The sequence below is a fragment of the Nilaparvata lugens genome, chromosome 7, assembly GCF_014356525.2.
Source record: "Nilaparvata lugens isolate BPH chromosome 7, ASM1435652v1, whole genome shotgun sequence".
NCBI classification, from domain to species: domain Eukaryota; kingdom Metazoa; phylum Arthropoda; class Insecta; order Hemiptera; family Delphacidae; genus Nilaparvata; species Nilaparvata lugens.
The window spans coordinates 13,860,731-13,873,737 of NC_052510.1; the positions used below are offsets into that span (position 1 = coordinate 13,860,731).

At 29.9% G+C, this 13,007-nt stretch overlaps 1 protein-coding gene across 1 annotated transcript; it reads right to left on the reverse strand.

Annotated features, from left to right (window-relative positions):
* Positions 1–818: 818 nt before the first annotated feature.
* LOC111046508 lies at positions 819–12,529 on the reverse strand. The gene is made up of 5 exons (XM_039432097.1): positions 12,337–12,529; positions 7,175–7,224; positions 6,794–6,905; positions 5,990–6,139; positions 819–4,206 (listed from the first exon to the last, which is right to left on the reverse strand). Exons 1-5 carry the CDS (start codon positions 12,373–12,375, stop codon positions 4,138–4,140), a joined length of 420 nt encoding a protein of 139 aa, XP_039288031.1. The 5' UTR covers positions 12,376–12,529; the 3' UTR covers positions 819–4,137.
* Between the last annotated feature and the right edge of the window lie 478 nt (positions 12,530–13,007).

Consider the following 13,007-nt stretch of genomic DNA (forward strand, 5'->3'; position numbering starts at 1 on the left):
TTGGTGTAAACCCAGCTTAAGAGTATGACATAGCCTACTCTTGTCATTGTAGAACTGACAGCAGATTGTAAATAATATTTTTTTGTTTTTTATGAGGAATAAAGAACTTTTTGAATTGAATTGAATTGAATCGTAAATATATGCCAGGAATAAGTTTAGTCTTAAGTGTCGCATTTGATACGGTGGAAAACAGACCTTATATTACAAAAGCCATTAGATTCGGGTGAATTTAATTGTTATGACTCTCATAGTATAGTCTATAATATTGTTGGATTTTATGCTTCCATAATAGTTTACTTCAGGGATTGATGATTCTAGCAGTTAAATAAGTACGGTACCTACTTGCTTTTATTAATAACAAGCATTTGACAAAGACCACACAGTATCAAAAGTTTGAAGTTGTGTAGAGAACAAGATACTTATAAATAAAAATATAAATCTCAGTACCCTTTTAAATTACATGTTTCATATATATTAAATGTAGCCCTAAAGAAAAAAGACAACAAGATACTTTTTGGTTCAAAAAATAAATATTATTCAGTCTCTGTTACATTCACAGTGGCTTAGTCTACATTATATATGGTACATTTTACACATTTCAATATTTTATACTGTTCTTGTTCTGTCATAATATAATGTAGACAAAAAAAGAAATCACATACAAAATATTAAACATGGACTTTAGTTAGTAAAGTATTTGTCTGGATAGTCTTATGTAACCTACGCATTTTTGGCAAAAAGTTGAACTTTGCTGTTTTTTTTCAATTGAGAAAGCTCCCTGTTGCATTAACAGAATTCAGAATACGCAAAAATAGCTTTTTTTGCATTAATCTTGTTTTGGCAACTGAGATTCCTTTTACTTTCAGTCTATTTAATTTTCTACCATTATTATGGTACCGGTAGGTTAGATATTTTGCCAACAAATAATGTAACAACTTGAACTTGGCAAGCTTTTTTGGAGAAAATGTGTCTTGAATAGGAATAGGAATGGGTAGCTGCTTTTTTTTTAGTAATGCACAACTATACGTAACTCTCTCAGTAGCCCATAATATAGTTGACAAATTATTTGATAATCATTCTATCCTCTGATAAAGTCTACAAGACGGTCCATAAATCTTTTACAACAATTTTTCATGGACCATTAACCATAAATCATGTTCAAAAAAATCCAAATATTAATAATATATTAGACCAATAATATAATACATCAAATAAATTATAACAACTTAATGGAATAACTTATAAATCAAATCAAATAAAAAAAATCAAAAGCAGATAGTCCAGGCAATATAGACATAGAAAAGAGGGTGTGCTTGCAATTTATATTGTAGTTCTGATTTTTTAATACCGTATGTTATTTGGATACATGAGAGAAGCCCAGAACCAATTTCTTCATGCAAAATTTCCGTATGCCAGATACAGGGACATTGAACAATATGAACATAATTCCCATGAACTTATATCATTGTGCGAAATATCAATGTGAGGACAATGCAGTTGGTGATGATGTATGAAGATGAAGCTGAAAATTATGTGTTTTTCACAATACAAGGAGCATGTTGCCAGGTGTAGCTGAAAATCTATATCAGATAGAGCGCTCTACCTGATCACTGATTGTAGAGTACAAAAATACTCCAAAAGGGATTTTGAATTATACATCTAAATGGTAACAATCGGAAGATATTGTTGATCAAAAACTAAAATTCATCAGAATAGATATTTTTATTAAAAAATTACACATTTTTGAAAAATCATAACTCAATACTCATTGGATAGAGATAGTTCCGAATGATCTCATTTTATTAAAAAAATTCCAATCTAGAAAAAGGCGTGAGAAAATTTTCATGTCCGATTACTGGATTTGGTAGAAAGTAGAAATAGCTGATAACTGGAAAATGAACCAAAAATATGAGGTTTTTGGGTCATTTTGTATCTAGAACAAGGTAATTTTGCATGTAGAAATTGGTTCTGGACTTCTCTCATGTATCCAAATAACATATTAAGAAATCAGAACTACAATATAAATTGCAAACACTAATGTATAATAATAGTGACTGGACTGAGAGTAGGAGAACTAGCAATCGTGCCATATTGAAAACTATAACAATAATAAACTTAAACTTAATAGAGTTTATTTTAGTAAACTCTAAATTGCAGTATGGGCTTACATTGTGGGGAGGTACTTATTATCATCTGTGAAACCACTGTTTATTACACTAAATAAGTTAGAGTATTGCTGTTCAAAGGAAGTCGAGAACATGCTCAACCCCTTTTTACTCAACTGCTTGTGTTTCCTTTAAGACATCTATATTTATGTATTCCGTGTTATGAGGGCTTTCTATTTGAGAAGTGGTAATTCAGTGAGTAATATTAATATATATTCTCAAAGATTGCGGAATACCCAGACAACTGTGATACCAAGACCATACACAGAAGCATATAAAAAAATCATTTGAATACTTATCTCCAAAAATGTGGAATAAAATTAATCAAACTGAGGAAAATTTGAGGTTAAAAAATTTATTGGAATAATATATCAGGCAATTTTTGATGAGCATAGTTGATATTGAGAATTGCATTAGATCATTGGGCTAATGGCACTTAATGCTTTTATTTTTTCAAGATTTATTTTCTGTTACTTTTTTAAAAGGAAATTTGTTAGTGATTAAGAGAGTATCGGGCTTGACTCACTCTTATTTTTGTTAAAATCAAGTTTGGTAACCCCAACACAATTTTCATTACAGGGGTACCACACATTATTGTTTCTTTACCATACAGTATGGTTGGTTGGCTAATAATTATGTTAGGGAATTCCAACAAATAGTTGAGGTATAATAATTGTAAAATAAGCAGGGTAACAATCAAAATTACATGGGATAATAAGTTAGTTGGTTTTGTTCATCGGTTAACCGATTTTCTTCGAACAATGAATTTTATGTTAATTCACATGGCTTATTATTATTATAAGCTATTGAAATTCCGCAACAAATGACTAATCCCATTTTTAGTTCATTACTATTTCTATTCAGGCAAGTCCTATTTCTGTCCATTCTTGTCCATATGTTGCAATATCTCATGAGAATATTTATGAGGATCTTGTAATATCTTATAGTGATGATCTTACAATATTTAGAATATCTCATGTGAAAGTCAAGTTGGCTTGATGAGTTTATTTTAAAAGACACCTTCAAATACTGGTAATATTGATGAGATTTTTTATTAGCATTACAAGTATTATTCTATACAGTTTCTAAAAAAACTCAAAAACAGTACTGTACCAGTAACAGTAACTGAACTTGATGTTACTTTAGAATCACTGTAGCACTCTAATTAGCACTGTAGTCAACAACAGTAACTATATTAACTATATATTGGGTAATATAGTAACTGTATAGTCAACTAATTGAATACGGTATGTGGATCTTATTCAGTACAAGCAGGTAACCCGTGCTCCACAAGGGTCCAATTGAAAATTTTGACAAACTTAAAACTTTATCTATTGAAATCTTGAAGAATTTGAAATAGGCCTATAACCATCCTCGGTGAATTGAGAACCTATATGCAAAATTTCAAGTTAATCATCGCAGTCAAAGTACTGTAGTTCAGACTTGATGATGAGTCATTCGTGAATTTCCTATCCCCTACGTGTATAAGCCGATTCTTTCACTTATTATATTGTAGATAAGGGAAGTATAAAAATATTATAATAGCCTAATATTGATAAAGTAAATATTATAGAGAAAAGATAGCGTGAGTAGGCCTATCAGTTGTCTCTGATAACTGATAAATATCACTTCACTTTATAAATATCATGGGCTACTTTATTCAAATTAATAAAAACAATATAAAACTTGTAATACCCTTCTATTAAAAAATTTAAAATCTTTAAAACTAGTTTCGACCTACTTTGATCATTTTCAAGTTAAAACAATAGAAAACACATTCAACTTGAAAGTAGGTCGAAACTGGTCCTTAAAATGTTTTACAGTTTTTTAAAATGTTTTAATAAAAGGGTAGGCTACTACAAGATTCATTCAACAAGCTATGTTACATCTATAGTTTCTAGTAAACAAAGTGACTCGAACTCGAACTTCTTCAAATATTCTAGTTCAGTTCCATAAATATTATTATTCTTCATTAATTTTTATTAGCACTGTCAAATGCAGATTTCAAAATATCTGGATCAGAAGTAGTAACGTTGTTAATCTGTGAAAACAAGAAAATATGAGTTAAATAAATATATCCAGATAAGAAATAACGGTATAGAAGCAAAAGTGATGATAATAGCAATACACAAATAATTTGTGTATCATACATATGTATCTATTATACATACTTAAATAATTTGTGATTCTGAGAGCCCATCACATAACTCAACTACAATAAATTTTATGTATGTCTCGGTCAATTTATAAATTTTTTTATAATTATTTATTTACATTTTTTACCTTAGATCATATACTTAATCAATATAGTATTATTTCATTATTATCAAACTTAATAACACTACACTTTTGTTTTCATTATAATCATTAATTAAAAAATAACTATAAGTGGGATAAAAATGATCCAGACACCAATAGAAAGGACACATTCTCCTCGTTAATTTGATATAAAATTATTACGCATTACGACGCCCCATGATTCTGAGAGAAGTGATATTCAAAAGAAAAACAAATCATCGCGATGTTTCCAATTTTATCATAAAAGTTAAATTTCCTTTTAATCCTCCAACCCTGAAGCTTTTTTAGTACTACTAGGATATCGGGGATGATATTCTACATCCAATTCTGACGTTGAATTGGCAATTTGAGAAAGTTGCAATTTTACACGATTTGGCAACCCTGTAATTTCTTCGGATGGAGGGCCAAGTCTCAACTTATTTTACACAAACTAGGAATTTGGAGGGAATGTTTTGTACACAATTTTTGGCTTTGCAGTTTTTTTGAGACTAGTCGGGAGGAGAACATATCAAAAGTCCCCATTCCTAACTCATGTGCTGAGGGGATGAGGGTGGTTTAAAAGTTGCATTTTCAGCTTTTTGCTTCCACTACGCTCATATCTTGAGAACAATACGTTCAACCGACATAAATAGCTATTCAAAAATGAAGCTTGATAAATTCTCTACACTTTTTGTTCAGCGGAATTTTGTAATATTCCCAACAGCTCCCAAGATATTCGCTCTTGAAAGTGTGTATTTGTTTAAAATAACAGGTTTTTATTCTATTTTTTGCTATTTCAGGGCTTTTAACTCTCCAACAATTGTTCGTAAAAACTAATGCTTATCGTAGGATTGTAGAGCATTAAATTATCTTCAAAATGATGTATTTTTTCACTATTCCAAGTTTTCGTTTCATTGTTATAGCAACTTTGATGTAGGGGTGAAATTTTCAAAGCTGCAACAATTGATCATTCGACAATGACATTTGAAGAGGGTGTCTGTGATTCAATTTTTGACTTTACAGCTTAATTTGGACTAGTTAGTAGGTGTACATAGCAAAGTACACAGCTCTATCCCCTCTGTTGAAGGCGTGGATCTCCTGAGTTGACACTTGTTGCAATTTTGAAAATTTCACCCTCTACATTAAAGTTGCTATAAGAATGAAACGAAAACTTGGAATAGTGAAATAATACATCATTTCAAAGAAAAAAATTAATGCTCTACAAACCTACGATAAGGATTAATGTTTACGATGCATTGTTGGATAGTTATAAGCCCTGAAAGAGCAAAAAATTGCATAAAAACATGCTATTTTTACAATTGCACTAACGCTCGTTCAACAAATATTGTACAGATAAATTGGACTGTATAAAATACGTAGATAAGTAATAAAAGATTGCTTTAGACATCCCATCTTATCTAATTTTCTTAGATTAGAAAATGAATTATCCAATTTTCTTAGAGCCTGTTGTGCATTTCCTAAAGTTGAGTATTTGTACACATTATGTCATATATGAAAATAAATTAGTGATAAAAGAACTGATTTACCCGTATTCCTGCTTTGTAGAATACAATGAAAGGGAATACATTGAAATCAGGATATGGAAAGTGCATTTTGAAAGAATCGTTGGCTGGAAAAGAATCCTTGAATGATCTCAGGCACAATGTAGTCTCAGTGTACAATGTGGTACAATCTGTCTGCAAAATAAATCAATGAGAACATGACTTTAAGAAGGAGATGAGTGTCAAGATTGTAGAAGAAAGTGCAACTATAATGAAATTCGAAGTCACTATTTTATTGGAAAGATTAATTTCCAAATGAACACAATTGTATTTGAATAGTTTGTAAAAGAAACGTTTCCAACGCCACCTATACAAACTCTAACAGATTGATAACAGTAAAAATATATGTTTTTTCTTAATGGTAATAAAAATTATTATTATTATTACCCTGACACATATTATTATAGTGGGGTATCATAATTAGAACTAAGTTTAGTATTAGCAACTTTTGTATGTATAATATAATAATTATGTATATGTTTTGTCAATAAACTCCTCTGGTTGCAATTCATTGGCAATCAGAGAAATTATTATTATTGAAAGTTTTCAAAATAAAGAAGACTATAATAATAAGAGGTGTTTGAAGCAATGCAGTAAATGAGATAAACATATATGATGATTAAATTAAAGATTTTGTATTATATGTTGGATAAAAATCTTTCAATTTACTTTTGATACATGTTATCAAACACTGAATGAATATTCCTTAAAATAAATAAATAATTATTATATTTATGATACTACATGATAATATAATTATAAATAAATAATAATTCTGTATTATAATACATAATAATTGGGGTCAGTTGCTTGGGAGTAGGAGCACTGAGTCCAGCCAAGTAATAGAACGACAACATCTTTCGGTCCAGAACGTTTTTTCAATATGGCTTCAGCTTCAGACTGAAAATAAATAAATTTAAGGTCAGAAAACAAAAAAATATTTTTTATAATTTTTTTTCTAGAATAAAATAAAATCCACCAAGGATTTTTAAAAGTGATGACGGAAGAGAAATAGTGGAGATATTATAAAATTGAAGAGGATAAGTTTAGACTAGTATAGGTATTATTAGTAACAATAAAATATAAGAATATAGATTATATTTTCTCATTGATAAAATAAATAATAAGATAATGTAGAGATATTCAATAGATAAGAGTTATAATTCATACCATTCGTTTATGGTCTTGACGCCAGAATCCATCAAAGATAAATGGAAACTCTGAAAAATGATTCATGGCTTCAATGATATAGGCTTATATAGGTAATTCATTGATAAGATGAGTAATATTGTCGATATTTATATTATAATATTTAGTATTCTTAATTGGAAGAATGCTTTAAAAAATGAACAAAAATTACCTTGATCGTTGCAACACAATCGTATGAAAATATATTAACATAAAACATTTCTTTTGATCTTTACCGACTCTCGATGGATAACATAAATCTTGTTAGGTAATAACAAGGAATTTTTCTGTTAAAAACACGAGTTATTAGCTTTTGTTAAGAGACATTTTTGTCGATTCAGTCAACTTTGATTACTTTTGTTAATAACTCGTGTTATTAACTTCGGTGTAAACGCAGCTTAATAATGAAGAGAGCAAATAAGAATCTGAAAAATCACAGTTTAGTAATTTACATAAATTTATTCAAATATCTGATAACATCAGAAGTTTCTATAATGCAAATCACCTTTCTGATCAACACAGATACACAATTTTTAGTTCAATACAATGTATTCTAGGTACATTGGTTCAATGTATAATATTTGGATTGTCAATTATTGTGATTATTATTAAGAAGTGTTTTACATAACCTCATTTAAGCTGCATTTACACAGGAGTTAATAACATGAGTTATTAACAAAAAGTTAACTTGACTGAATCGACAAAAATTTATCTTAAAAAAAGTTAATAACTAGTGTTTTTAAAAGAAAATTCCTTGTGGATCTTTGATCTGTGTAAAGGCATACTTAAATTCAGTTGAAGTTCCATATTTGGTTGAATTATCCATTGAAAGGGTTTGTGAGATTTCAGCTGTGTTGATTGAGCAATATAATGTTATTTGCATTGAAATATTATACCGTGTTCCTTCAGCAAGTAATTTTGAGGCTTTCATAGAGACGCTTTTCGGCATGCTTGATCTTTTAAATAGCAATAATCCTATTATATTAAGCGAGCAATTTCTGTATGTCTGTTTATATTTTTATATCTGGTTATTTATGTTCAACGGATCTTGAAAACGGCTCTAACGATTTTCACGAAATTTGGAACATAGTAGGTTTAAAATGATATAAAATTTCGATTGCACTAGGCCTCATCCCTGGGAAAACTCACTGAAGGACATGAAAAGGATAATTCATCCTTGGAAAAACAGATGATAATTTCGTCGTCTGTCAATAACAGAAGATGCGTGTGCCTGTGTGGAGGATCAGCTGTGTAATCAATTAGCTTACCGTATCTCGCGAGAAATCTAGAACTTTTAATTGACTTGATCAAAATTATCTGATTTGTTGACATGATATGGTATATCATAATATTCAAAGTTAATCATTATTTTACAGTTATTAGTGAGTTTCATTTTGTTATTATTTTGCTATTTTGAAAAAATAGTTTCAATTATTTTGGAATCTATAAAATACTTGGGGATATTAGTTGATAACCACTTGAAATGGAATTTTCACTTAAACTACCTAGTATCAAAATTGAAATACCTGCCCTTTGTATTTTATAAGATAAATTCAATAAATGACATAAACATCATAAGAACAATCTATCATGCTTATGCACATTCTCTATTCCAGTATGGTATAGAAATTTGGGGAGGCACTTTTGACACTCACTTCAATAGGATATTTGTTTTGCAAAAGCATATAATCAGGGCAGCCCTTGGAAGACCTAGATTGTATCCCAGCAGGAATTCGTTTATTGAGTTTGGAGTACCAACAATACGGCAAGTGTTTGTCAAGATTATAATTTTCCATATCAATAAAAATAGAGAAAGCCTTACGTTTAATGCTAACCCACACAATTTACGCCCAACAGTGAACAACTTATATAATAGATCATTTTTAGATTGACAGTCAATAAACATCAGCTTCAGTATTTCATGGAACTCTTTGCAAATAAAATCCCAATTTATTTAATTACCAGTCCTATATAAAAAAACTGAAGAATGAAATCGATAAATGGGTGAGAGCAAACATCTATTTCAATATTACTTGATTGCTTTTTTTGTTGTCAATGTTCTTTCTATTCTTATATTATCTTCATTCTATTTCTTTTAATTTTGTTTAATAGCAACTCAACTTTTTCAACTTGTACTCTTTTGTTCTTGTACATGTACATAATATTATATAATTACTTTAATTGAACTCACTACTGGCGCTCAAGTGTTACTTTTGCCAGTAGAGCCAAAATTTTATTATTATTATTAATAGTTCCCTAATTTTTATGTATGTATTTTAGTTAAGTGCAGTAGCATATATTTATTTTTTGTAAAGCTTTTTTGTATTTTGTTTTCGGCAAATAAATTCATTCATTCATTCATTATTTCTGAGAAACTTTCTCGCTTTAACCACCTACTTATCTTTTGAAACAAAAAAGTTTCTAGCATGTCGAAAATTTCATGTTTTCTGCTCGAAATGTCTTGACATTGACGAACATAATCATTAATTGGAAAATAACTATAAATCGAATGAAAATGATCCAGACACCAATAGAAAGGAGACATTCTCCCCGTTAATTTAATATAAAATTATCACGTATTACGACGCCCCATGATTCTGAGAGAAGTGATATTCAAAAGAAAATCAAATCTTCGTGATGTTTCCAATTTTATCATAAAAGTTAAATTTCCTTTTAATCATTCAACCATGGAGATTTTTTAGTACTACTAGGATATCGGGGATGATATTCTACATCCAATTCTGACGTTGAATTGGAAATTTGCAATTTTACATGATTTGGCAACCCTGTAATTTCTTCGGATGGAAGGCCAAAGTCTCAACCAAAGTCCTTAAAGAGATAGAGACCCACAATGCCTATGCCTTCCCATTGATAGCTCTTACTTGAAATTGAAGGCCGCCATTGGGGTATTTTAGCACGAGATATTAAACATAATATATTTGTTATATTATAGATTACAAAGGCATTGGTTGGATGGTATGTAATAATCTTATAGGTTGCCCCCTCCAAGTACGACACTAGCGCTGCATGTGAGTCTATGCATCTTCAAGGTCTTTGGTCTCAACTTATTATAACAAATTATCTTGAATAGCAAGCAAAATCGCTTAATGAAAATATTTTATAGGTCTCTAGCAAACAGCTGCTCTGTTATCGCCGGGTGCGATATCAACAAGTGAGAGATTAGATAATAACGGTTATATATTTTGTTATTCATGCTCTACCGACTGCAGCCAAGCAGGGCAACTCGTTATTGACAGAAATAACGTTACATAATTTTACACAAACTATAATTAAGTTTTAAGTCTGCAATTTTGTTTGGTTGTTTGATTTGTAAATATTTTTCAAAATTCTATTATCATTTTTTTAATGTTTGAGAAATCATTTCGATTACATTCGGAAAAAGAAGATAGTATTGGCTGGTATGATTGGTTAACCAATAATAGAGGGATTAGTCCAACTCGTGAAAGCACCAGCATTGTTTTTGAAATATTTATCTTTATATTAATTAGGCATATAACATCAAAAAAGAAATATTCAATGAAAAGAAAGTGCTGACAAGAAGCTATAGAACAAGAAACAAGAAAAATATAAGGTAAAATGATACTGTATTACTTATTATTGAACGAGCGTTAGCGAGTTCTAACTTTTTAATAACTCAAGGCCAAAGTCGTTGTCTGCCTTTTTGCATGTTCTACAATTACTTGAGAAAAAAATTTTGAACACAAATTCTTCGAACCTTTTTGCAGGTCAAATTAACTCTCTCCTTCGTCGCTTCGTCCTTTTTCAGGATATAAAAATAACATTGAAAGTGCATGAGAAAAAAAATTGTTATGATTTATCATTTAGTCAGCTGGAATTAATATGCATGCTATTTCTGAAATTTTTCCATTTATTAAAAAAGCTGATGCTATTTGGGAGTTATCATACAGCCTGTCATTTATGCGCCGACACATGATTTCAGTTGAATAATACACAACACATTACAATACAATAATCATTCTTGAGCTAGTTCTCCAAAACAGGGATTCACCAGTTTTTATTACTATTAAAACATACAATTTATTATAAGAATTAAAATAACTACAAAGAAGTGGAAGAAAAACTAAACGTGGGTATTATTTTATAAAAAATGAAGAATAGAAAGCCATGCTCAAGATTTGTTTTTAATAGGTTGGCTAGTTAGCACATAGTCGACAATAATAAACAGCACCGAGCATTGGGAAACAGAAGAATAACTAGTGACCCCCTGGGTTGAAGAACTCGCTCATGAACTGTTGTATCGATCTCTAAAATCCGAAACTTGTAATACAGAGTTGGTGAGAATTATTATGGAAATAGCTAAATATTTCTTTTAAAGTATGATATATGACAGTAGGTTCCATGGGATCCTATCCCAATTGGGGAAAAAATAATCTACTTTCTGTCGCTTCAAAACTTTTGTCCGCCTTCTTGGATTCGTCATATGAATCCAACTTCATTTTTTCAAATGGGAAGGTGGTCATGTGATGCATGATTTCGATACAGAATTTCAAAGGAAAATTAATGGCGAAACCCGCACATCGATATCTCAAACCATTTCAATGATCTCAACATTTCAAGATACTAATAAATGATATAAAAATGGAATAAATGAGTACCAACATCAAATAATCAAGTGTTAGTGAACAGTGAACACTAATAGTAGCTTCTATTTGCAGATTTAACACTGAAAAAAAATTGTCATAGCAAATTTGTCAACGTCATAGCAACTGCTATCACAAGTAGTATTTCAATTACCTACGCGTATGTTACAGACAGAAAATAGACAGGCAGACAGATCGGAAACGAGTTAATATAGAACTTATAAATAAAATATTATGTTATAAATCATAAAAAAATTTTTCTTACGCACTTTCAATTTTTATATCCTGAAAAAGGACGAAGGAGTAAGTCAATTCTGTTGTCCAACGAACTTGACCTGTAAAATGGTTCGAAGAATAGGTGTTCAAAATTTGAAGCTGATTGATCAATTCTTTCTAAAGCTATTGTAGAACATACAAACAGACGGACAACGAATTTGGCCTAGAGTGAGTCAGAAGTGAAACTTTAAATACATGAAATAAATTGAAATTATTATTTGAGAAACTAATAAAATTTCTATTCACCAGTACAAAAATAAAGATTCCACCAGATATTCTGAACATGGTGTTGTCTATGTAGAAGAAATTCCACACTGAACCTGAAACGTATCTGGTTTGATTATAATATTTACTGTATTAAGTTCAACCAGTTTGGAATGAAAAACTGCATATCCTATCCCAACCATACAAGTGTATCAGGTTTTATTTGCAATATTGCCAATCAGAAATGTATTGAAAATCAATCACACTAGTGTATAGACAATTGGAAATTGATTGAAAAATATACAGTTGAGACAATAGTACTAACAATGAACAGAAAAACAAATAGGCTACCTAGATCAGGAGAATAGGCTACCCATATCTTGAACTAGGATAACACGATAGTACACTTTTTGAGAACTTTTCAATATGAAATAACAAATTAAAAACACAAATTTGTTATTTTAAAAATTAAAAGGTCTCAAAAAGGGTACTACTATGGTTTTATTTCACAAATAAGAAATTAAGTAGCCCTGAAGATATAGAAATAGGAATATAGATAGCTTTTTAACCAAATTCACGAATTTATTTATTTTCTCAGAAAATAATACATAAACAAACATAATATAAGATGATTCTCTTGAAAATAATTGTAAAGTACGAACAATATAATGTTAAATTTAATCAATTGGGAGGTCCCACAAATGAGTGAAAAT